Raw genomic sequence first — 25,503 nt, forward strand, 5'->3', positions numbered from 1 at the left:
ACCGTCTGTCTGTGCGAGGTTGGTAATAGGAAGAGAAACCTACGTAGCATTTTCAAGAGGCCGAAGCACGTGCCCACCACTGACTGTACTTGGGGCGCCATAGATAAGGCATTGTGAATTTTCACTCCCAAGTTTTTTCCAATCTTTACTGCTGACTGGGGGGAAGACATGTTTGTGGGCCACCATTGTTTCCAGGCATCCAGAGAGGGGGGAGGGGGGGGGGGGGGGGCAGGTACCAAAAAAAATGATTTCAGACTTTTCCGGGTTGCATTTAAGATGGTTGTGTCTGAACCAGGCAAAGATTTCTCTCAAGCATTTGTTAATCTTCTCCCCATTGAACTCCTCCCCCTTCTTGCAAGTGAAGAGCAGTTGAGTGTCGTCAGCATAGGATATAATCATAGCCTCACCCGCTTCCACTAGGGTAGCCATGTACAGATTAAAATGTACAGGGCTCAAGATAGATCCCTGGGGCACACCAACCTTCAAGGGCAGCATACTGACCAAAAATGGGGACTACACGACATCTTGATTTCTATCCTCCAAAAAGGAGGAGAACCACTTCAACGCTGTGCCCTCGAGTCCAAAATCCCGTAACCTCTACAGGAGGAGACTGTGGAGCACGGTGTTGAAAGCCGCAGAGAGGTCTAGGAGTACCAGGACAGCTTTGCCACCTTTGTCCAGGGTCTCTTTGATGGTGTCAGAGACCTCCAGCAAAGCTGTCTTTCTGCTAAGATTCTGCCTAAAACCAGACTGACTCAGGTGGAGAAGATTATTGGCTTCAGCAAAATCGCTGATCACTGAGTGAATATATTTCTCTATTGTCTTTGCGAAGAAAGATAGCAAAGAGATCGGTCTGTAGTTAGTTAAGACCCTGGGATCGGCCGAAGGTTTTCTCAGTAAGGGGATCATTTTCGCTCTATTCCAGCTAACTGGGACATGACCGCTAAGAAGAGACATGTTCAGAACGCTTTTCACTGTGGGATTCAGAACCTCCGACATAGAAGCCAGAAATTTGGCAGGGCATGGATCCACAGGAGAGCCTGATTTAAGGCCCTTCATTACAGGACCTTGATAAGGACTTCTCGGGGGACAAGGGAGGGAAGATGGAAAGGGAAGCCCTACCGTCATGATTCTGGGTGGCGGTTAATGAGGAAGCCATCACATCTTTCCTATCCAACCCATCAAAAGATGATTGAATTGTGATAATCTTCGTGTAGAAGAAGCTTGCTAACTTTCCGGTCCAGTCAGCTGAGAGAAGGGAGAGCCTAGTTGCAGCACTAGGTGAAGAGAAGCTTTTAAGAATCCTGAAGATTTCTCTACTTTTGTTGCCAGCTGACTCAATTTTGGATGCAAAGAAACTCTTCTTAGCTTCCTGTATTCTTTTATGATATTCTCTTAAGGCCTCTTTATAGTTCCTTTTACTTTCCACATTAAAATCTTTCCTCCATACTCTCTCCTAACATTTGCAATCCTTTCTACACTGTCGCAGGATATTGTTGAACCATGGGGCAGAGCATCTGGCAGTTTTAGTAGAGCACTTGGTTAAGGGTGCAAGGGACAGAGTACCTCGCATGATCCAATTAACAAGGGCTTCCGCATCCTGCTCTATATTGCCGATCAGCATAAGAGGGTGTTTTTCGAGTTCATCTTTGAGGGCAACTGGGGTAATCTTATGAAAAGGCCTTGATGTAAAAGACGGTTGATTGACCTGAGTCAGTGAAGGCTTTGTTAGTTTTGGTAGCTAAAATCCCACCAGGTAGTGGTCTGACCATGGTAGAGGTAAAGGAGTCTCAACCTGGATTTTACAGTTGGCAAATACTTAGTCAAGGGTATGGCCTTTTGATTAGGCACTTCCAAGGATTCCAACAGAGATAGTCTCCTGGATATCCTGTTTGTCCATATGTATGCTGAAATCACCCAAAATAAGAAAATGTTTAAATCTAGAGGCCACTGGCGCAATAGCATCACCAATGGACTTCAGGAAAGATCCTGCGTGACCCGGGGGTCTAATTATAAAAACTCCTGCTACGCACTGATGGGGGGAGAGGGTAGCCTGAAAACCGAGGCACTCAGCTCCTTTAAATTCTTCCATGGGAATGCAGGTGATGGCTATATTCAATTTGCTAATAATAGCAACTCCACCTTCCATGCTTCCAACATGATCCTTCCTCACAATCGAGTAATCGAGGGGGATGGCTGTGGCTATAGTCGGATTCAATGAATCAGATATCCATGTTTCAGTCAAGAACAGGAAATCCGGCTCGATCTCGCATAACATGTCATATATGTGTTGATCATGTTTGTTTCCAGAGTATCCAGCCCCTGCCGCCTCCAGGGCGCTGACTGGAGCAGATGGAGCAGACGGACTTGCTTTGGCGCGCTAGAAAATTAACTCTGTGACAAAAGCTGTAACCCACTGAGCTAGACACATAAAATACAGTTCTGTGATGTGTATGTTACACATTCTTTGCTGCAGGCATATTAATCCTATGCACTACTTAATGATGAGTTAAAACTGCCATTAGACACAACTCCAATATCTCTCCAATAGGAACATTAATCACCAGAGTTATCTTGACATTTTATTGTTGTCTGAAAACTGCTGGACACTCAAGGAACAGTAGCAGGTACTTTTAAAACCATAAGTTATTTCTAATTCCAGGACCCCCCACTATACTAGTCACACTGCCCAAAGCCAGCCGGAAAAGGACAACTATCAGATTATGAATGACATGCTGACCGAGAGAAATGTGTTCATGGTTGCTTTCTTAGAAACGCTATAGCTGTTTTGCTTTTGCATAAATCTAAACCTTTGAGATTGCCATCGGAGACTGGGATATTCCTGCAGGGAAAAATATTAATGAACTGTCTTGAAATTCTTTTCTAAACCTTTGATTTGAAGACCCCACCCACCTGAACTCCACAGCTAAACAGTGTATTTGATGTATGCACTTGCGAAAACCTCTGCTCATTTGTTTTCTGAATCTCTCTAGGAATTACGCTGAGTTGTTGATATTCCTTAGGGTCTGTAAATAAATCAGTCAGAGGGTACTAAAAAGGGTCTGTAAGGGGTGCAGCTTCAATTTTGATACCCTAAGGCAAATTTCAGGTTGTGTGAAGTGGTGCAGACAAAAGTGAAAACACAACAAGGCACACACCCTGTGTGCCTTGCCCACAAACACTGTATGCAATATATGTAAGTCACACCTGCAGCAGGCCTTGCAGCCCTAAGGCAGGGTGCATTATAAATCTGAAAGAGATACGTTAGTGATAGATTCCTTACCTTAGAATATCCCCAGGCGTCGGACTGGATCCGGAAGGTTCTGCTAGCAGTACCACTGTATGTCAGTAGGTGGCGCTGTGCGGCTCCGCGTCCGACCCTGGCGTCATATGCGCCTGGATGACGTCACGGAGACTACTTAGGCGCCACCCATGCGCACTGTTGTCAGTTCTTTCTTTTTCCACGCCGGTAAGCGCAAATCCCGTTGGGGCACGTACCTTAGTCACTTTTTGACTAGCTTTGCCCGTACCTTAGTCACTTTTTGACTAGCTTTTTTGGGACTTTTGTCTCTTGTTCGTCTTTTCTGGTGCGCATAGGGATTCCTGGTTTTAAGTCCTGTGGGACCTGCCGTATCAATATGTCAGAAGCGGGTCCCCACGACGTCTGTCTCTACTGCCTGGAGCAAGACCACGACTACTGGTCCTGTCTGAACTGTCGGGCCTTGGCCCGAAGGCCATCAGGGAGCAGCGCCAGAAGTTGCATGAAGTTTGGCATTCGTCCCAGTCCCGTTCACGGTCCAGGGGCTGTTCTCGAGAACGCTTCGAGGCTACCCCCCGCCATGCCACCTCAGTTCCACCGCATGTCAGGGGATCACTTTGCACTTCTCCAACAGGAGGTTTTGGCCAAGAGCGTTCTCGGGCCAGAAATAGGATGTGGTTGTTATTCCCACTACTTTCTGGTCCCCAAGAAGGGCAAGGAGGGCTTGCACCCCATCTTGGAACTCAGGAACGTCAATAGCTTCCTCCAGAAGGAAAAATTCAAAGTGTTTACTCTGGCTAAGGTCTTGGCTGCCCTAGACCCTGGGGACTGGATGGTAGCATTGGACATGCGGGACGCAAATTTTCACATCCCCATCCTGCTGGCCGCCGGCGTTACCTGCGGTTCACGGTAGGCCAGGAGCATTTTCAGTTTGCCGTACTCCCCTTCAGCCTTACCAGCGCCCCTCGGGTGTTCCCAAAAGTGATGGCGGTGGTCGCAGCTCACCTACGCAGGTCAGGGGTGTCAGTCTTCCCCTACCTCGATGACTGGTTGTTGAAGGTGACCCAGTTAGTTGTCACCCACCACCAGACACCTGCCGACCTCCTGCATTTGCTGGGGTTTTCCTTCAACGTGCCGAAGTCGCACCTGAGTCCTTCTCAGAAGCTCCCCATCATCGGAGTGGTTCTGGATTCAATGCGGTTTCGGCTTTATCCTCCGGAGCAGCGAGTCCGGGATATTCAGGCTATGATTCCAATCTTTCAGGCTCTATCCCGGGTTGCGGTCAGGATGACCCTCCGGCTCCTGGGCCTGATAGCCTCCTGCATCCTGCTAGTGCAACATGCCAGATGGCATATGCAGGCTCTGCAGTGGGACCTGAAATTCCAGTGAGGACAGCATCAGGGCAACCTGTCAGATCACGTCCAGGTCTCGGAGGGCACTGCACGTCAATTGCAGTGGTGGCTCACAAATCGCGATTGGGTCAATGGTAGATCCCTCTTCCTTCCCCACCCAGAGCACACAGTGGTGTCGGATGCGTCCCTCCTGGGATGGGGAGGCCACTTGGGGGTGGCGAAGATCAGAGGCCTCTGGTCTCCGGCGGAGTCCCGGATTCATATCAATCTTTTGGAGCTTCGGGCGATCCGAGTTGCACTGAAGGCATTCCATCCCTCTGTCCGGGGAAGTGTGGTGCAGGTGTTCACGGGCAACACCACCGCCCTGTGGTATTGCAACAAACTGGGCGGGTGGGGTCCTGGACTCTATGTCTCTGGGCATGGCTGGAACATCAAGGCATTACCTTGTTGGTTCAACACCTGGCGGGTTCTTTGAACGCCAGGGCGGACAAACTCAGCCGCCGGTGCATGAGGATCACGAATGGCGTCTGAACTCGGACGTGGCACAAGGTCTCTTTCAGCAGTAAGGAGAGCCTTGGTTAGATCTATTTGCCACCGAAGAGACCGCGCAATGTCATCAATTCTGCGCGTCGGAATTTTCAAGGCGGCACTCGCTCGGCTACGCTTTTCGTCGCAAGTGGAGTTGCGGTCTATTGTACGCTTTTCCGCCTGTACCACTTCTGCCCAGAGTGCTGAAGAAGGTTTGCCGCGATTGGGCCCAAGTCATTCTGGTGGTTACAGACTGGGCATGAAGGTACTGGTATCCCGAGCTACTCAATATGGCGATTGATCCCCCGATCCGACTGCCTCTTTGGGAGGATCTTCTGTCGCAGCAACAGGGGACAGTCCTCCACCCGAATCTTCCCAGCCTCCACCTCCATGCTTGGAGATTGAGCGACGACAATTGATGGCTTTCGCTCTTCCTCCCGAAGTCTGTGATGCCATTCTGGCAGCCAGGCATCCCTCCACAAAAACAGCACATGCATGCTGGTGGAACAAGTTTGTGGCATGGTGCACAGCAAAGTCTGTGGCTCCCCTTTTTGCCCCTGTTTCTGAAGTCCATCTGTTCCTATTTTCTTTGGCCCAGCAGGGCTCTGCTTTGGGCACTATCAAAGGTTATCTTTCAGCCATCTCTGCTTTCTTTACGGCTTCCAGATCAGCCTTCTCTTTTTAAGTCCCCAGTTGTTAACCGTTTTCTAAAAGGCATTAGGCACACTTTTGCCCCTATGCCATTTATCATGCCTCAATGTGACTTAAACCTTGTCTTGACATATCTGATGTGCGCTCCCTTCAAACCCCTTCATAACTGTCCTTTGCATCTTCTCACTGTCAAGACTGCTTTCCTGTTAGCTATCACCTCTCCCAGAAGAGTGAGCGAGCTCCAGGCTTTTTCTTCTTTACCTCCTTTCCTTTCTGTTCATCCGGACAAGGTGGTTCTGAGGACCCGTCCTTCCTTGTTGGCAAAGGTTGTCACGCCCTTCCACATCTGGCAGACCATCACTTTGCCCACTGTCTTTCCACCTCTGCATCCTTCCAAAGAGGAAGAGAGGCTCCACCATCTGGACCCAAAATGTGGCCTCTTCTTCTACCTGAGCCGCACACTACAGTTCCGGGTGGATGACCAGCTCTTTGTTGGCTACGTGGGTGCCAAAAAAAGGTTGGGCCATGCACAAAAGGACCATCTCTCAGTGGGTCTTTCCCTGCATTAAGGCCTGCTACTCGTTGGCTAAGAAGGAGCCTCCTGTGGGGCTGCGTGTCCATTCCACCAGGGCAACTGCAGCCACTACTGCCTAGGGACATGGCATTCCATAGCAGGACATTTGTCAGGCAGCTTCTTGGGATCCGCTGCACATGTTTACCAAGCATTACTGCCTTGACAGTAAAGTCCGGAGAGATGGCTTCTTTGGCCGTCTGTCCTTTGTGACTTTCTGGTGTAACCTTTTTCGCAGACCCACCACCGGGGTTGGTATTGCTGGGATATCTATTCTAAGGTAAGGAATCTATCACTAACATGTCTCTTTCAGATGCACAAGTTACTACTTGTGTAACAATATATCTGTAAGAGACATTAGTTAGTGATAGATTCCTTACCGCCCCACCCATCCTCGCAGTTCTGCGAACTGATTTCTAGGGTTAAGGACATCCCTTTCAGGGCCCTGGTTTCATGGCACCAGTGGTCAGTTTCTTGCATGGCTCCGCGTACCTGGCGCGGAAAGTTGTGTACAGAACTGAAGTCAGCATGCATGGGTGGTGCATAAGTAGTCTCCGTGATGTCATCTTGGCGTATACAATGCCAGCGACGAATGCGGAGCCGCACGACGCCACCTACTGGTGCGCAGGGATACTGCTAGCAGAACTTTCGGGATCCAGTCTGAAGCCTGGGGATATTCTAAGGTAAGGAATCTATCACTAACTAATGTATCTTACTGCTATATCGTTACACAAGTAGTAACTTGTGCTACGTGAGGAAATATCTGCAGGAGCAGATATGCTCTGTGCTGTTAGCTTGATTGCTAGATAGTACCAGTGAATCTGGAGGCCATCTTAAGTATATGTACTGGACACAGGTCATCATGAGATCCCAGCTACATGATGGCTTCACTGAAACCTATGGTGTTTGGTATAAAGCACCTTGTCTTAATAAATCCATCCTGATGCCAGTAGTGGATTTATTAATATATTCACTGAGAGGGCCCCTTAGAGGTGCCCCCTGGTGTAACAGCCTCTAATTGTGCTGGCTGTGTGGTATTGTCCAGCCTGCCATCACAGACGTGCTTCTGATTCCCTGCAGGTGAGAACCAGCACTCTCTGAGGCCAGAAACAATGCCTGCTCCAGAGGAAGGTTGTTCATACCTCCTCAAACAGGGTGACTAGTGAATCTTCATACCAGGGCCAGGGACTTCAAAGTTCCTGCTGCCTTTGTTATGTGACCTTGGCTTTCATAAGACCTGCGAGATGCCACCACTTGCCCTGAGGCCCAGTTGCCACCAGCACAGGCTGGAATTATCTGTACTAGGAGGTGTGGTGCACTACCGGACCAGTCACACCCCTAAGGTGGACTGCCTGATGTGCTGCACGAAAGAAGGGTTCCACCATTTTGATTTTGGTGGAAATAGGAGTTTGGGGACAGAGTTATTCCCACTCCCCACAGCAAGCTGTTCATAAGGGGGGTGTAGTTACCCCAAGGGTAAGTAATAAGGGGGATGTAGTTACCCCAAGGGTAAGTAGCCCATTGGCTACTACCCTTCATTCCCCTCAATGCCCCTTAATGTAGTATTTAGGTAGCTCCTTGACACCAGGAACTTATATTTGTCGGGCTGAAGAAAGAAGGGGACAAAGAACCGAAGAAGCTAGAACTTCTGACTCTTCGTGGAATTTGGCGCCTAACCCTGCCTGCCTACTTGCTCCTGTCCCGACAGTTGCGACAACCCAACACATCCTGCAGGTATGAAGCCTCCAAAACTCTCGGAGGACCCCCAGCATTTAGCCAAAACATCAACATCTCCCTTGAAGTGGAGAAGTCGCTTTTGTGCAGGCACCAGCCGCAACATCTGGGTCACCGTTCTGCTCTTCACCGGGTCCACCAATGCAGCAGCCACCCAGGAAGAGGTCACTGTGCTCCAAGAGCTCAAATAGTCTTCCCCACCAAGTGAGCAGACGCCAGGAACAACTGGAGCACCCTTGCACCAATACCTGGGGTACCGGACCTTTTGTAGCAACCAAAGTTTGTTTGAGTCCAATCCAGTGTTCGACGCCACAGAGACCAAGCAGGATCCCAGAGGCCAGCACCAAGAGTTGCTCAGCTGCCCGGATTTGTCCTTCTTTCAGATCTAACCAGGAACCGAGGATTCCTTTGACGCATGGGCATCAGCCAACCAAAATCCCCTGCACCCAAGCTCCTGGGCCCAGATCCTCAACTATAGATACGGCTCCCCTGCTCCCAGGACCCCCACGCCCTGTGCCTCCTGTTGAGAGCTCCCGATCTAGTCCTCAAGTTCTTCCCTTTAGCCTGTTTCTAGGTGGTTTCCCCCTTGCCTGATGTGTAGCGCACAAGGCTCTGAACCCATCAAGCACCTCTGCACCCGGACACTCCAGGGCAGATACATTCAAATTGCTGTTGATACTTCGGATCTTGACCTCCTAGCCCCTTAATTCCTAAAAGGCACCCCAGAGAATCATTTGTAAACACTTATATGCAATATATGCTTTTTTCTCTGTTGGAAAGCATTACAGATTACAAGCACATTTAAGTGACATTTGTACTTACCTGCAAGAATTGCTATTCCCAGAAATACTTACCATATTACAAAGGTCTTGGTGTTAAAATAAATATAAAAATACTTGTTATATTTCTAAATTGGTTTAGAGTTTATTCTTGAGTGCATGTCTCCTTTATTGACTGTGCGTGTTCAACAAAACCATTAACACTGGCCTCTGATAAGCCTAAACTGCTCGTCCACACTCCCACAAATTGGAGCATTTGGTATTAATTTAAGCCCTGTAAGCCAATAAGAGTCTTCTAATCCAGCTTCCTCCAGAAAACATAACAAGTCAAGAAGATTGCCCAAATCTTAAATGCAGATCTGTTTCAAATCCTGGCGTGATCAGGAGCTCACATACGATTTAGAAGAGTCAAAGTTACAAATGTATGGAATGTGGATCACGAGGTGGAATGAGAGTTTTTTTTTTTTTAAATTAGGGAGATAATCAGAATGTCTAAATTTCTCTTTGGAGATGAGGTCTGGCGATACTGTCATGTCGGTATAGATATCTAAGATTTGTGAGTTTAATGTAATATGTGCTCTTTATTTCCATTGTTAATTTTTGGAGCAGCCTTGACTCATTAGAGGTATAGTGTAATGTGGCTCATGCTGCCAATCCGCTTCATTTTCAGGAATCTGCATATATGGTATATGCCATTTAGATGTGGTGAAGTTAGGAACAAATGTCTGTAACCAGAGCCATAGCCATGGGATTAAATCTATTCATTCGGTGATATCAAACCTCTCTAAACTGTCTTTGTGAGTATGGACCCAGTTGCTTTATTCGGTCGAGAGAGGAAGCAATGGCACAATTAACACACCATGGATACAGGTTAAAAAATGTATTACAACAATGTTTTTTAAGATTTTAAGTGTACATCTGCTGTGTACAGTAAATGGTTATCTACAAAGCCACCTTTAGAACACAAATGTGCAGTGGTAGCCTGTCTTCCTTTTTCAGAACAGTCCTGATAATATTCCGGAAAGGACTACCAACCAGGAAATGTGGGCATAAATTAAGAAGGGATCCAGAAATGAAAAAAATGCTGCTCAGAAAATATGTTGCAGTGGAAATGTCCAGAGCCATTGGCAAGCTTCAGACACCCCAAATGATATCACACCAGTATTCCAGTCAACACCAATCGCACTGCATCAATATCCAAGCTGGCTGAGGCTAGGACCGCTTTAGACATGTTCACACCACAGTTCATGGGGAGGCACATTATTGGTGCTTATTCCATTTGTCTAGTGGCACATCACTTGATTCCTGGGGATCCAGGAAAAAAGGGGCTGCTTGCTGAATACAGCAACACGTGTAGCACTTGTGTGTTGACTTGGACAATAACATCAAAGTGACCAGAACATGTCACAGTGGTCTTCTTTACACAACCTGTGATGTAAAAAGTAAATGTAGGTGCTAGCACTTCTATGGGCTTTGGGGGGGCTCCCTCATATGCGAACCTGTTCATGGCAAAATTTGAACAAGACAATATTCTAAATACCAACGATTGGACTGAGAATCTAGTTATCTTCAAGAGATATATTGACGATCTATTTTTGATCTGGAGAGGAGACAAAGAAAATCTAATCATGAACATCAATGTACTCAATCAATTGAATCCCAGAATTAAATTTACCTTCACTATGGATAAAGAGACAATTTCATTTCTGGATGTACAAATCACCATTAGCAACCAACAGTTACAAACCAGAGTATATAAAAAAAACACAGATCGCAATTCTTGTCTACTGTTTCAAAGCTTCCACCCAGAGACTTTGAAAAAACATTTGCCGACATCGCAATTCATCAGATTAAAAAGAATCACTTCGGATGTAAATATTTTGGAACAAACCATTAAAGAGCAACAGCATCAATATCTTTCTCGCGGATACCCAAAGGAGATCTTAGAACAATCTCTCAAAAAAGTGGCCAAATACCCAAGAGAGAGCTTACTAACACCTGCAACACAAATCAAGGAACAAAAAACAGTATGCGTCCTAAAATTCTCAACAGCGGCAAAACAAATCAAAAGGATCATCAACCATCACTGGATGTTGATTAAAGTTGAACCAGACTTACAAAATCTATACAGTAACCAACTAACATTTGCCTTCAAAAGATCTAAAAACTTGAAAGAAATCTTGACCACAACAAAAGTCAAAAAGACCCAGCACAAAGGATCGTCCAGATGCCTTAATTGCATACACTGCAACAATGTAATAACTGGTAATACATTCACACATCCAACGGAAGGTCACAAAATCAATCTACAATACACTGGTACTTGTGATTCTAAAAATGTCATATATGTCATCAAATGCCCTTGTGGCAAAGCATATGTAGGTCAAACTGAAAGAAAGATTAAAATAAGGATGTCTGAACACAAAAGCAATATCCGGACTAAAAATATGAAATCAGCTGTGTCAATCCATTGGCTGGAAAACAACCACCAAATAGCCCAACTTAAATTTACCATACTGGAGATACTCCCACAACGCTGTGACATGGATCCCGTCAAACGGCGACTACAAGCAGAATTTTTCTGGATTAAAAAACTTAATTCCCTTCAACCCATTGGGATTAATGACAGAATTGAATACTCATGTTTTCTTTAACATCTTCCATTATTAAGAGCACAACTTGGATATATGTGGACCCTTCTTTCCCCCCCTTGATTAATTTCAACAAAATTGGCCACTGTTAATTTTATGTTTTAACATTCATTATACATTGAGTTTGCATAACCACAGGTCATCGATAATCATTGCAAATTCAATCTGTATTTTCATGTGTTCGTTCTTTATTCCCTATGTTCGCTCTTTATTCCCTTTGTATTTCTATATTTTTTTGGTATGCACATCCTTTTACACTTGATTCAAGAACACGTTCACCTAAATCGTAGGCTGGTTCTTCCCTATCACGTCACGTCTCCTTTAACCAGAACCATTATCACGAGAGCGGTAACTGACACATAGTAAACAAACGCCCGCGCATTTACTTCCTGGTGTATCTTCACTTGACCGTCGTCATCATCACTGTTAGACGGACCGGGAGGGTCGGCCGAGTATAAGGGGAGAGGTCTCCGGGGAGAGCCGTCTCCAGCGATCGTACAGACAAGTAACTTCCCCCCCACAGACGTACACCACACAAGGATAAGGTTCAACGATGTTTTATAAGCAATTCTTTAAGTACGGTAAAATGGTACAAGGAGGTCTGGACTCAGGGGTCCCCTCGGTTCTGGTCTCTGGATTTGAGAAAAGGGTAGCGGGACAGTCTTGTTACCAATCAGGTAGATGAAATAGCTCACAATCCTCGAGCTCGGCGTTCTAGATGATCGGGCCGCGGCGGAGCCAGCAGGTCCCGATGAAGGTGGTGATTACAAACGGTCCGCGGCCACGCCAGCAGGTCCCGACGACGATGAAGGTTTCAGAGGGTTGCGGCAGCGCCAGCAGGCAGGACGATAGTTCGTAAGGCAGGGCTACGGCAGGACCAGTAGTCCGTCAAGGATGAGTTCTTCGCTGCGTCTCTCGACTCCAGGATACAACTGCCTTCCTGCTCTGGAGCTGCCCCAGTTATAGGTCTGGCGCCCTTTGATGTCCGGACCCTCGCACTTGGAGGTCGGGAGGTCCGGGATGAGGGAGTCCAGACACCCAGCGGGGGGGTGGAGCCAGCGCCCGGGGAGGCTGGGGGCGATCGGCACCTGGCGGGGGAGAGCCATCGACACCTCTTTCTCCCATTGACCTGCCAAGTAGTCCGCTCACCTCCTGGGTGGATGGTGGTGCCGGGATGTCGGGGCCTGGCCAGGCCCAGGGTTAGGGTCGATCGGAGGCCAGGCGGTCTCGTGGTGCTGTGTCCAAGATGGCGCCCAGGCCGGGTGAGAGGGCCGGTAGGGAATCGGGCCCATGAGGTGGAGGTGTTCAGGGGCAGGGGTCCCATAGGAGACGGGAAACGGGTGGTTGTTGCGTGTAACATCTGAGGAGCCGGGCTCGGGCCTGGTCGTGCGGGGAGGGAGCAAGCCCTTCGTGTGGCCTGTCCAACATGCGTCCCCCCCAGCTGAAGGCGGGGAGAGTCACCCATCCTCTTGGGGACTCTCCTCGTCGAGGCGGAAAAAGCGTGACAGGCCATCTGCGTTGGCGTGGTCTTGCCCGGGTCGATGTTCCACAGTGAAGTCCATCCCCTGCAGGGAGATGGACCAACGTAGTAGCTTCGGGTTTTCCCCCCGCATTTGCATTAGCCACTGCAGGGGCCGATGATCGGTCTGTACCCGGAAGTGGGTGCCGAAGAGATATGGCCGGAGCTTTTTGAGGGCCCACACCACGGCGAAGGCCTCCCTCTCGATGGTGCTCCAGCGTTGCTCTCGGGCCAGGAGTCGTCTGCTGATGAAAGCCACTGGTTGGTCAAGTCCTTCGGGATTCAACTGGGAAAGGACTGCCCCAATGCCATGGTCGGAGGCATCCGTTTGGACGATGAATTCCCGACTGTAGTCGGGGGCCTGGAGCACAGGGGCAGAGCACATGGCGGCCTTCAGCTTCTCGAAGGCCGCTTGACAGTCTGGGGTCCAGTTGACCTTCTTTGGTTGGTTTTTGGATGTGAGTTCCGTGAGGGGCCCCACAATGCTGCCATAGTCCCTCACGAACCGCCGGTAGTAGCCTGTGAGTCCCAAAAAGGCGCGGACCTCGGTCTGGGTGATGGGGGGCTGCCAAGACTGGATGGCAGCGATCTTGAGTTGCAGAGGGGCCACCAGACCGCCTCCCACCTGGTGCCCGAGATAGGTCACGGACCCCTGGCCAATTTGGCATTTGCTGGCCTTGATCGTGAGGCCAGCTCGTTGGAGGGCCTGTAGCACTTCTCGGAGGTGGTGGAGGTGGTCGGACCAGTGGTGGCTGTACACAGCGATATCGTCCAGGTAGGCGGCGCTGAATTCTTCAAGCCCCGCCAGGACCTGGTTAACTAGCCGTTGAAATGTTGCTGGGGCATTCTTCATGCCGAATGGCATGACCTTGAAGTGATAGTGGCCATCAGGGGTGGAGAATGCAGATCGTTCTTGGGCTCGGGGTGTGAGACCGATCTGCCAGTAGCCCGCTGTCAGGTCGAAGATGCTGAGGTAGCGGGCAGCTCCCATGCGGTCGATTAGTTCATCTGCCCGGGGGATGGGGTGCGCGTCTGTTCTGGTGACCGCATTCAAGCCCCGGTAGTCGACGCAGAACCGGAGTTCCGGTGTGGTGCCGGGGGCGGCTGCTTTGGGGACCAGTACCACTGGGCTGGCCCAGGGGCTGTCGGAGGGCTCGATGACCCCGAGCGTGAGCATCCTGGCCACCTCCTCTTGGATGCAGGCCCGTACCCGATCTGGTACGCGGTAGGCCCGATGGCGGACAGGGGGACTGTCTCCCGTGTCCACGTCGTGTACGCACCAGGGGGTGACCCTTGGGGTGAGTGAGAACAGGGGGGCAAACTGCAGCAGGAGGTCTCGGCAGCCTTGGCGTTGCTCCGAGGTGAGGGCCTCCGAGAGTCGGACCCCGTCCACGGAGCCGTCCTTCTCCCGGGTCCGCAGGAGGTCAGGGAGGGGTTCGGAGTCCTCCTCGGCTCCATTGTCCGTTGCCATCAGGAGGCTGAGTTCTGAGCGCACAAAATGGGGTTTCAGTCTATTAGCGTGGAGGACCCGGAGAGGGTTCCGTGAAGATTCCATATCGATGAGATAGGTGACAGGGCTCTTGCGCTCGATTACTTTGAAGGGCCCCGTCCACTTGTCTTGCAGGGCGCATGGTTCGGTGGGAGACATTACCCATACTTGTTGGCCGGGTTCAAATTCGATGGAGGAGGCATTTTGATCGTACCACCTTTTCATGTCCTCCTGACTGGCCTCCAAGTTTGCTTTTGCCATCTCTCTGAATCGTCTGGTCTGGTTGCGGAGGGTTAGGATGTACTTGAAAACATCCGGAGGGTTCTTTAGAGGGGGCATTTCCCAGCCTTCTTTGACTAGGCTGAGCGGCCCACGTACCGGGTGTCCATACAAGAGTTCAAACGGGCTGAAGCCGAGGGACTTCTGGGGGACTTCTCGGTAGGCAAAGAGAAGGCACGGTAGTAGCACATCCCACTGGCGACGGAGGGGCTCTTCCAACCCCCCAATCATCCCTTTGAGCGTGCGGTTGAACCGCTCAACGAGTCCGTTTCCTTGAGGGTGATAGGGGGTCGTGAACCGGTAGGTGACCCCACACTGTTGCCAGAGGGACTTCATGTATTTTGAAATAAAGTTTGTGCCCCGGTCGCTGACGTCTTCTCGGGGGAAGCCCACGCGGGAGAAGATCCCCATCAGGGCCCGGCCGACTACCGGGGCTGTCACAGTTCGTAGGGGAACAGCCTCGGGGTAGCGGGTGGCGTGGTCCACCAGTACTAGGATGAACCGATGTCCCTGTGCTGTACGGGGGTCCAGGGGTCCCACAATGTCTATCCCCACCCTCTCGAACGGGGTGGTGACCACTGGAAAAGGTTACAGGGGTGCTTTCAGCTTGCGGCCGCTCTTCCCGCTGGCCTGGCACGTGGGGCAAGATCGGCAGTGCTGGAGTACATCGTTCCTCATCTTGGGCCAAAAAAAGTGGGTCACCAGGCGACTGTAGGTTTTATCCTGACCCAGGTGGCCAGCCAGGGGGACATCGTGGGCCAGGTTTAGCAAGAAGTCTCTAAAGCGGAGGGGCACTAGTACTCGACTGGCCCCTAACTCCGCGAGTCTCTGTTCGCTGTACAACAGGTCATTGTCCCAATAGACCCAATGGGTTCCGGAGGTATCCCCTGCGCTCTGAGCGAGGGCTTGTTGGCGGAGTCCCTCGAGGGAGGGACAGGTCCTCTGCTCTTGGCGAAACTGTTCTTGGGTGGGCCCCCCCTCCTGACGCCACTGATCCAGGCCGGGAAGGTCCTGAGGCTGAACGAGCTCCTCGGGAGTTTGTTCTGGGGGGACGGCACGGTCGGTGTTTTCTACTGGAGCGACCGGGGGAGGAGGTGCCGGCCATTCAGGTTCTTCGGGTCGGGGGGTGGCACGGGCAGCCATGGACCGGGTGGTTACGCACGCCCAGTCCGGGATGCCCAACATCCCCAGATGCTCTCTCCTCTCTACGGCGGCCCATGGGGAACTTTCCAGATCATTTCCCAGGAGACAGTCTACGGGGGCGTCATCTCGGACCGTCACTTTCAACATGCCGGATACTCCTCCCCACTCGAAGGGGACGCAAGCCATCCGACATAGACTCTCCGAATTGTCGGCTGATCGGACAGGGCAGAGAATGTTCGGCAGGATCTGTTCTGGGGTCACCAGGTGACAGCGGACGGCTGTTACACTGGCCCCGGTGTCACGTAGGGCTTCGGCCCGGCATCCATTAATGTTCACCCATTGACTGTACTTCCGGGTGTTGGCGGGTAGGGGGACCCGCGGGACCATGTCTCTTCCCCCTAGGCATGCTAGAACCATGGCGGCTGGTTCCCATTCTTGGTGTTCTTGCTCACATTCCTCATGCTCTTCGGAGATTTGTTCTTCCCCCAGGGCGGCGGCAGCCATCTGGCGGGGTCTCGGAGTCTGGCTCTGTGGACAATTTGGATCGTTTGCGTAGTGGCCGACTCGCTGGCATCGGTGACATGTGACATTGGCTCTGTATCCCGGCCGCGCCGGGGTGTTGCCCCGGTTGGCCGGGGGTGGGGTGCTGGTCGCGGGAGCGGCCAGGGCGTTGTCTCTTCCTCGTCCTTGGCCCCCTCCTCCTCCTCGGGGACGGTGCTGACCGTGGTGGTTCCGGTTCTGTTCATGGGACCCATTTCGGCCCACTCGGGTAATTTCCCACCGGTCAGCCTCGGCGGCGAGCTGCCGTGGATCAGTCAATTTACTGTCGAGGAGGTGCTGCCTGAGCTCGACGAAGCAGTTGTTTGATAGATGCTCCCATACCATGAGATTGAAAAGTTGCTCGTAAGTCGTTACGTTGCTTCCCTTGATCCAACCCTCGAAGGCCCGGCTGAAATAGTTCACGTATTCCACCCAAGTTGTACCCGGGATCCGGGTGCAGTCTCGGAACCTCTGGCGGTACATTTCGGGTGTGAGCCCATAGCGGGTGAGGAGGGCAGCTTTCATGTGGTCATAGGAGGTCATCAGATGGTCTGGAAGCTGTAGCAGGGCATCGCGGCCCTCATTGAGGAACCTCCCCCATAGACCGGCTCCCCAGTCGCTTCGATCGATCCGGTGGGAGGTCATAGCGATCTCGTAGGCCTTGAACCATTGCTGTATGTCGTCCTCTCGGAAATATTCTCGAACGACATCCTTGGGGATGTGTACCTTTTTTTCTGTTGCCCCCGGGGTGCGCGGTTGCTCGGGCACCCCTAATTCTTGGTTCTGCTTGCGTAAGTCTATCTCAGCTAGTTTGCGCTCGTGTTCATACGCCAGTCTCTTCTCTTCGAGCTCTCTTTGTCTCTGCTTCTCTTCCCGTTCTTCTCGGAGTCGCAGATGTTCCAGATTCAGTTTTTGTTCTGCTAATTTGAGTTCGCCATCCATTTTGAGCCGGGCCATTTCTAGTTCATGTAGTCGGGTTCTTTCTCGTTCTTGGATCTCATCTTGCGAGAGACCCGTTCTTCGCTCCTCGGGAGCCGTGGTGTCTTTTTCTGCTGCTGCGACATTTTGGACCGGGGGTCTGACGGCCCCGGTTTCTGCCCAAGACTCAATGGCGTGCTTGAAATCGTCTTTAGTACTCAGACCGGTGGTAGCGATACCTAGTTCAATGCAGAATTGTTTCAACTCACGATGGCTGTATTCTTCCAATTTCTCCATCTGGAATTTCTCGGTGGATCCGCTTTCTTTGGTTGTCATTGTGATTTCGTCGTGGGGTGAGCTACTCTCTGTACGATTATGCGTTGATTCGGATCGCGCCGCTGGCCACCAATGTTAGACGGACCGGGAGGGTCGGCCGAGGATAAGGGGAGAGGTCTCCGGGGAGAGCCGTCTCCAGCGATCGTACAGACAAGTAACTTCCCCCCCACAGACGTACACCACACAAGGATAAGGTTCAACAATGTTTTATAAGCAATTCTTTAAGTACGGTAAAATGGTACAAGGAGGTCTGGACTCAGGGGTCCCCTCGGTTCTGGTCTCTGGATTTGGGAAAAGGGTAGCGGGACAGTCTTGTTACCAATCAGGTAGATGAAATAGCTCACAATCCTCGAGCTCGGCGTTCTAGATGATCGGGCCGCGGCGGAGCCAGCAGGTCCCGATGAAGGTGGTGATTACAAACGGTCCGCGGCCACGCCAGCAGGTCCCGACGACGATGAAGGTTTCAGAGGGTTGCGGCAGCGCCAGCAGGCAGGACGATAGTTCGTAAGGCAGGGCTACGGCAGCGCCAGTAGTCCGTCAAGGATGAGTTCTTCGCTGCGTCTCTCGACTCCAGGATACAACTGCCTTCCTGCTCTGGAGCTGCCCCAGTTATAGGTCTGGCGCCCTTTGATGTCCGGACCCTCGCACTTGGAGGTCGGGAGGTCCGGGATGAGGGAGTCCAGACACCCAGCGGGGGGGTGGAGCCAGCGCCCGGGGAGGCTGGGGGCGATCGGCACCTGGCGGGGGAGAGCCATCGACACCTCTTTCTCCCATTGACCTGCCAAGTAGTCCGCTCACCTCCTGGGTGGATGGTGGTGCCGGGATGTCGGGGCCTGGCCAGGCCCAGGGTTAGGGTCGATCGGAGGCCAGGCGGTCTCGTGGTGCTGTGTCCAAGATGGCGCCCAGGCCGGGTGAGAGGGCCGGTAGGGAATCGGGCCCATGAGGTGGAGGTGTTCAGGGGCAGGGGTCCCATAGGAGACGGGAAACGGGTGGTTGTTGCGTGTAACATCTGAGGAGCCGGGCTCGGGCCTGGTCGTGCGGGGAGGGAGCAAGCCCTTCGTGTGGCCTGTCCAACAATCACGCGAGTGACTTATTCCTCACGGTTCTTCAAACGCTGTTTAAAATTGTTTTTCTCACTAAACCAATATTCCATTTGGTACATACAAGTTAGTAAGCCATCTCGCTAAGTACCCTATGTTTTAATGCACGATCAATTTCATTAACTTTCACGCGATTCTTACATCACGTGATCACCGTACAGACCTATAACACTCACTCGTATTGGTCCTCAATACACTGATCGTTTCAGCGTTCCGACGCCGGGAGCTCAGCGCGTTACTTCTCTGAGTAAGTTCTGTTCTAATATGGGGCACATTTTCGTTTACTAATCGGTTTTACTAATGGAGACATTCTCCATAGCACAATCTCTTTTCCCATCACTTTTATTTCCCCACTGCCAGTTTTTCGTAGCTTTCACTATGTAGTACGCCACCCATAAACCACATCATTCCTCACGGCTACATCAGTTTGTTTTACCATTGAATATGTACTCGGAATATTTTCTTTTTTGGTTACACCATCATGACTCACGTTATACAATGTATGTAATGTATTGAATGCAGTAGTTTTTAATGTCATGAGATTGAATATGTTATGTTGTTTGAACTGAATATGGTGTGTTTACTGATTGCTAAGGTCCTGTATGTTTTCATTTGTTTTAGGCCCCTGATGAAGGGTTACTCAGTTAACCCGAAATGCTTTGGGCGAGCATGAAGTAATGCAATTTACCTACTATTATGATTGATTGGAATGAATTCTTACCAACACTCTTGATCATTATGAATAAAAAATATATGATGAGAACACAATGACAAGATTGGTTTAATTTCAACAATTAAGCAACGTTGAATGAGTGAAGAAACCTGATGTGTCTCTTTCCCCATCTCCTCAACCACTTCATACGGCCAGTCACTGTACCTTCACAGAGATCAAACGGAGCGCAGATACTGTCCTGAGGCATCATAGGGCATACATTTGGCATCCTCCACTTTAGATGCCTTGATCAAAGAATGTGGGGTATTGGGGGTTGTACTTGTTCAAGATCAGCGTTGCCTGTTACAATTTGCACAGTGTCACACAGACCAACACCCAGGGTTCTCAATCCAGGTCCTCATTTGGACCCAGTCTCCAGAGGCCAATGGTTGTATTTGTGTAACTAATCTGTAGATTCACCTTTCAGCTGAGCTGCATGTCTGTTTGTTGTATCACAGTGAAATGACCATCTTGAGTCAATAAAATGTAGAACAAACCTCCATCCTCTCCAGACATTCTGAGAAACGTGTCTGCTTCAGTGTGACACAACTGGCAGTCAAAGTCCCTAGAGAAATGACCCTATAGTAGATGCTCTGTCCCTGCTTTGTATTGCATGGTAGAAAACTAGTGTCATGAGTGTATGTTAGCCTTCTTTTCTTCTTTGGCATGTGTTCTAGTTCACAACCCCTCCTCATACATAGACAATATGTATACTGTGCTTCATGCTATCAATACCATGTACTTGAAGGTATAGATAAACTATAATTTTAATGTTATGGGTAGTAATCGATTTAGATGTATGTCTTCCCTCTACCTGTTAGCATAGTTCTAAGGCGGTGTGTGGGCATATACCCGCACTTGGAAATCTACACATATTATTTGTCAAAGCCATGGGTCCATTTCACAAAAGTATTTAGTACTAAGGGAAGTAGGACTGGATCGTACTCCTATATGCCTTTGTGAATTGGCCTCAAAATATGCAACTTCCTGTTAGTAAGAGTGCAAGGAGGGCAAAGTCCTTTCTGATTGTACTAATTATACACAAATAGTCGCTGAATATTCATATTTTTAATGTTTTAGGGCCAATTAACAAAGGCATGTAAAAGTTTGTAAAAAAATCCTGCAGGAGTACTACTTTGCGGACTCTAAAATGCCTATGGGAGTGTTCTTCATGTTTCTGGGCACCATAACTAACACACGGGAGCACTTTTTTTTTCTTTTGCTTTATCTTTTGGAAAAATACTAATAATGCTCTGTCTCTGTCTGTTTTTATTCGTTTGCAGGTATTTTCAAACACTCAATTTCCATCTCTAAAGCACTCCTCTCTGATCTCGTGACCGAGAGGGATCGCCCGCTTGTGATTGGAAAATTTAATTCGGCCTCAGGTATGGGCTTCATACTTGGACCAGTGGTTGGCGGCTACCTTACAGAACTAGAGGGCGGTTTTTACCTGACGTCCTTCCTCTGTGCTTCCATATTCGTTTTGAATGCAGGTAAGCTCTGCATCATTCTTATGAACACATAGTGTAGGTATTTTGCAGGTAGGTTTTGTTATCGTGTTTGGAGCAGCTACCATCTTGCCGTTTACCTTTTCTGTCTCGTGAATATACTGCGAAATTGGAGTTGATAGGGGAATGGTTTGCTCTTTACTTCCATGAATAAAATTCGTCTGTTGTGTGAGATAGAAATTATATTGCATGCTACCTCACAATAGAACTGGAATTTAGCACATTAAGATATACCAGACCAGCACCAAACTAGAAGTATTGCATTTCATAGAGTACCAGATTTTGATTATGATGATAATATTGAGGTGTTTTGCAGCACATTAGTGTATATAGTTTGTGCAGTGTTGTATAGATCAGATGTACGTTGTTTCTCATTGTTTACAGATAATGGCATATACGGGTGCTTTCCTGACTCGGCAAACCAAAGCTTAACCTACAAAGTAGATATCACGCCCGCTAAAGCAGAACATTAGGAATGTTGAGTCTTCAATCTTGCTATCCAAACTCGATGCATAACTAACCTAAAATACATTTAGTGCCCTGACAGTAATGTTTTATCCTAATTTTCACGCGATGCTATATGAAAATATTTGAGCTATTTTCCTGAATAAATAAATAAAGAGTTCATCTCAGATTTAGAGACTGAAAACAATTCTATGGACCTCATCCAGTTTTTCAAGTATATAATACATGGAAGCTGCAGGAGTAGGTACACTGCACCTTTGGGGCATTCTTGTCAGTCAATTTGCAGAACCACTCCCCTTTTTTTCCTTTGCATTAAAGTCTGGGTAATACTGATTAGGTTAGAATGTGTAGAATGTACGCTACATTATTACTGTAAATATGTGCTTCCAACAATTTTGTTAAATTAGTTTCGTTATTTAGAATAGTTTAAGTTAAGTTTTCATAATGTTCATCATATAAAACTCTGTCAAATAAAAATAAATACATCTACTTAGGCGCTGATTACGTGGCTCCTAGCAGCTAGAATACAACTGGGGTCAAAAGTAGGTGATTTGAATACAACTGTCAAAGGACAGTGCCTCTGACCATTGAACTCCTTAGTTCCATTCTCATTGGCTTCAAAGCAGCCCTAAAAGCATTTGTCTTCCCCTGGTCCTTCAACAGCCACAGCTGTGACCAGCCTTCCCTTCAGGAGAACATGGATCAGAGACCTTGATATATGTGTTCGCCTAAAAAATAAATGATTAAATCAAAATGCAGGGTCATGCTTTCTGATCCTATTTTCTGTGATTGGCTGCTATAAAGGAGCTTCTTTCAACCATACAAGTATGTAATACATGCATATGTCCATCCCCAGGGATTCTGGTTCTGGGTATATTTTTTGGAGCAGCAAAGACGTGAACAATTGGGTGAACAATTGGCTTACGTACAAATGTGCAAGTTAAATTGCAATAAAGTTGGAGGGATTTCCACCTACGGGTTTGCTGCAGGTTACAGACACTCACTGGCTTATCTCTTACACCTATCTTTATGGTTTACCAGGTACCCTATAGGAAAACTAAAACAGAGCACCCTGACTGGTATATTTCATCTGGCGTTTCACTCCATGCTTCTCAGCATCCTAAATGTATACTGGCAGCTAAAATATGCCCTGAATATCCTGCAAGTGGCGTCGGTGACCTTGCTCCAGGCTGTCCGAGTGCAGTGGCTTGGTTGAGTTGGGGAACGCTAATTCAGCACCATGCTCCCCTACCCCCACAGGAGGAGGGAAAACTCTAGCTCTTTGTGGCTGCTGTTCAGAGCAGTAACCAGGACCAGGGATAGTTTCTCGATCTGTGTTCTCACCTGATGGAAAAGGGAACCTCCGTGATGTCACAGCTCCAGGCTGTATTTATTTATAATTCTTGTTGGCAGTGGTGGGTTTCACGTCACCCACCCATCCTCATTTCTCTCCTTACCCATCCAACCAGCCGTCACAGGGTTCCATGGGAACCCCTGGGATAGGGTGAAAAACACTTGCCGGTACTGCTCACCTCACTTGCAAGATAGAGGGGACCAGTTGTAGAGATCCAGCTCAGAGAATGGGGATTTTCCATCCCACCGTAAACCCATTTCATTGATACTGTGCTAAAAAGTAGTGTCAGGCAGCAGAGTTTGTACCTATTCCATGACACGTGCATCAGACTAGGCACCTTGGAATTTAACTCCCTATCATGACCAGGCTATGGACCTAGTGGAAATATGCCGTAGAACGGAGTCTCCATTTGATCTTAAAGCTTGCGCTCTTGGAGCCTCCAGTACTTCAATACCCTGTGCTGTTTTTGAGGCTAACATCAGTCCTGTGTTTGGGAAAAGCTTACATTGCTCCTGTCTGTGCTATACCTTACTGGTGAAAGAAAGATTTACTGCTGTAGCAGGTGCTAGAGCTGTGTATGTGTGATGAAGCATGTACTGATAATTATTGTACTATACCAATTCCATATGGATGAAGAAAGCTTGCTCTCCTCCTGTTGTCCTGCTGTATCAATTGTGTGTTAGAAAACCTTGCTTTGCTCAGCTGTATCCTCCCCGTGCCTAACAAAAATGAATATTTTCATGTAGCGCAACTGGTGCTATGTAAAGCGCTCTGATACCCCATACCTTCGGGTCAAGTTTGCGCTATATAAAACTCTGTAAAATAAAAATAAATAAAAAATATCCGCTCTATGGGGGAATACAGCATTGCTGTCTTTGATGTGAGTTTGTGAAGCTTGAGAAGGTTTATCATTTTTTTGGGAGGGTTCGGGTGGAAACTTTAAGAGGTAATCTAATATGGTCTTCACTCAGACCCCTATTAGCTTCAAGAGGAAGGCTCTTGTGTCAAAGAATACCAATTAGAAACACTTGCTCCTTTGCACCAGACCTTTCCCAAATAATAATAATTCAGCATTTTGCATCTTCAGCAACCAAGAGCTTGCATTCTGAGATTATTTTACAATAGTGCTGGTTCCCCTGATTAGGTGTTGAACTTTAGCTCATGTCAGTAGTGTATAAAGGCATATATTGATATTCATGATCTAGTTTAGCTATTGTTACTCTTCCACCAGACCTGGGTCTGAACTCTTAGCTCCCACCTTGATTCTGTCATTTAGGAAACTATTATCATGAGTCAGAACCAGCAGGAAACATTAAAAAGATAGTGGTGTGACATTTATCAGCATCTGGGCAGCAGATAAACGTTGTGCCTTAGTAGTCTTCTTCTACAAACACCTTTTGTCTTTTTTTCATCTAAGCTACTGTTGCACATTACATATCATCTCCGAGAAGAAAGTAGGATCTTGAAACATTGAGCATTAAAGAGTAAGGAAGTGTGGAAATAAGAAAAGCAAGAAATAATAAGAGAAGGAAGTGAACACAGACCCACTGTCATGTTCATCAAACCACTGGTCTGGTCTATATGTGCATTTGTGTCTTGGTCTGTGTGTGCTGATGCCCGAAGATGTGTTTTTCTGTGTCTGTGCCTTAGGGCACAAAACAAACTGCCAATGTCAGTGTTGTTTGCTGTATTGGCCGCCAGCTACTGTAGAGTACTAATCTAATCGTACTGAGTGATACACATTTCAAAATAGTGGTGTAGATTATCCTTAGTAAGGTGTCTGTCTAAATGGTACATTAGCTTTTGAGTGCTCATCAAAAACTAAGATCCACTTGATTTGTTTAAGAGTATTTTCCTCTGAGGGTTTTGCTTTTGTTTGCTGTTCTAGTCATAGTTGATTATAATTCACAATGAAGCCCATTCCAATACACAGATGCAAAGTTCCACTTAGCTTCGCAGCTATCTTCGTGTAGAGTGTTTGGGAACAGGGCAGTGATATCCTTCAAGGAAAGCTGATTTTGGTATTGTCCTGAGAAAATGATTTTCTTGTTATCCATTTGAAAGGAAGTAAATGCAGCAGAGTTGGGACTACTGGTAAAGAAAAACGTGACCAACCCTTGCGAAAAGGTCTTTTAACTCTCCCCCAATCACTCACTTGAACCGACAAAAACACGGTGACAACGATCCGTGGAATCATACTTCTCCTACACTGCAGCTCTCACATCCTCTACTTTAGCCAACCTTGCAGCATTAACAGTTTTCCTTTCCATCCATTCCTTATTGAGTTTGGAACCAGCAATCCTTCCCCTTAACAGGGTAAATAGGGACATTCTAGTTCTTATATGGGGGGTAGTTCTCATGTCCCACAACATATCTATTGCTTCTTTCCAATGTTGGCCATTGATGAGTGCTGGTTGCAACTGGTCTACGATGCAACGGTTTAACCTTTCAACAAGACCGTTGCCATGAGGGTAGTAAAGCAAAGTTAAAATGTGCCTAATGCCAGAATTGACAAGACAATTCTGCATTTCCCTTGATGTTAATTGGATTCCATTGTCGCTTATCAGCCCCTCAGGAAAACCTCCCCTGGAAAATGTCTCTTTAAAAAATGTAAT

General features: G+C 48.4%; 1 protein-coding gene across 1 annotated transcript in view; it reads left to right on the forward strand.

The window, feature by feature from the left end:
* Window positions 1-25,503, forward strand: part of SLC67A2 (solute carrier family 67 member 2) — a 261,647-nt gene that overhangs the window by 196,099 nt on the left and 40,045 nt on the right. Inside the window, exon 5 of the mRNA XM_086934682.1 lies at window positions 20,845-21,054. Coding sequence (XP_086790808.1) covers window positions 20,845-21,054 — 210 coding nt within the window. The remainder of the gene's footprint in view (window positions 1-20,844; window positions 21,055-25,503) is intronic.

Source organism: Lissotriton vulgaris, chromosome 8 (assembly GCF_964263255.1).
Source record: "Lissotriton vulgaris chromosome 8, aLisVul1.2, whole genome shotgun sequence".
Classification (NCBI taxonomy): domain Eukaryota; kingdom Metazoa; phylum Chordata; class Amphibia; order Caudata; family Salamandridae; genus Lissotriton; species Lissotriton vulgaris.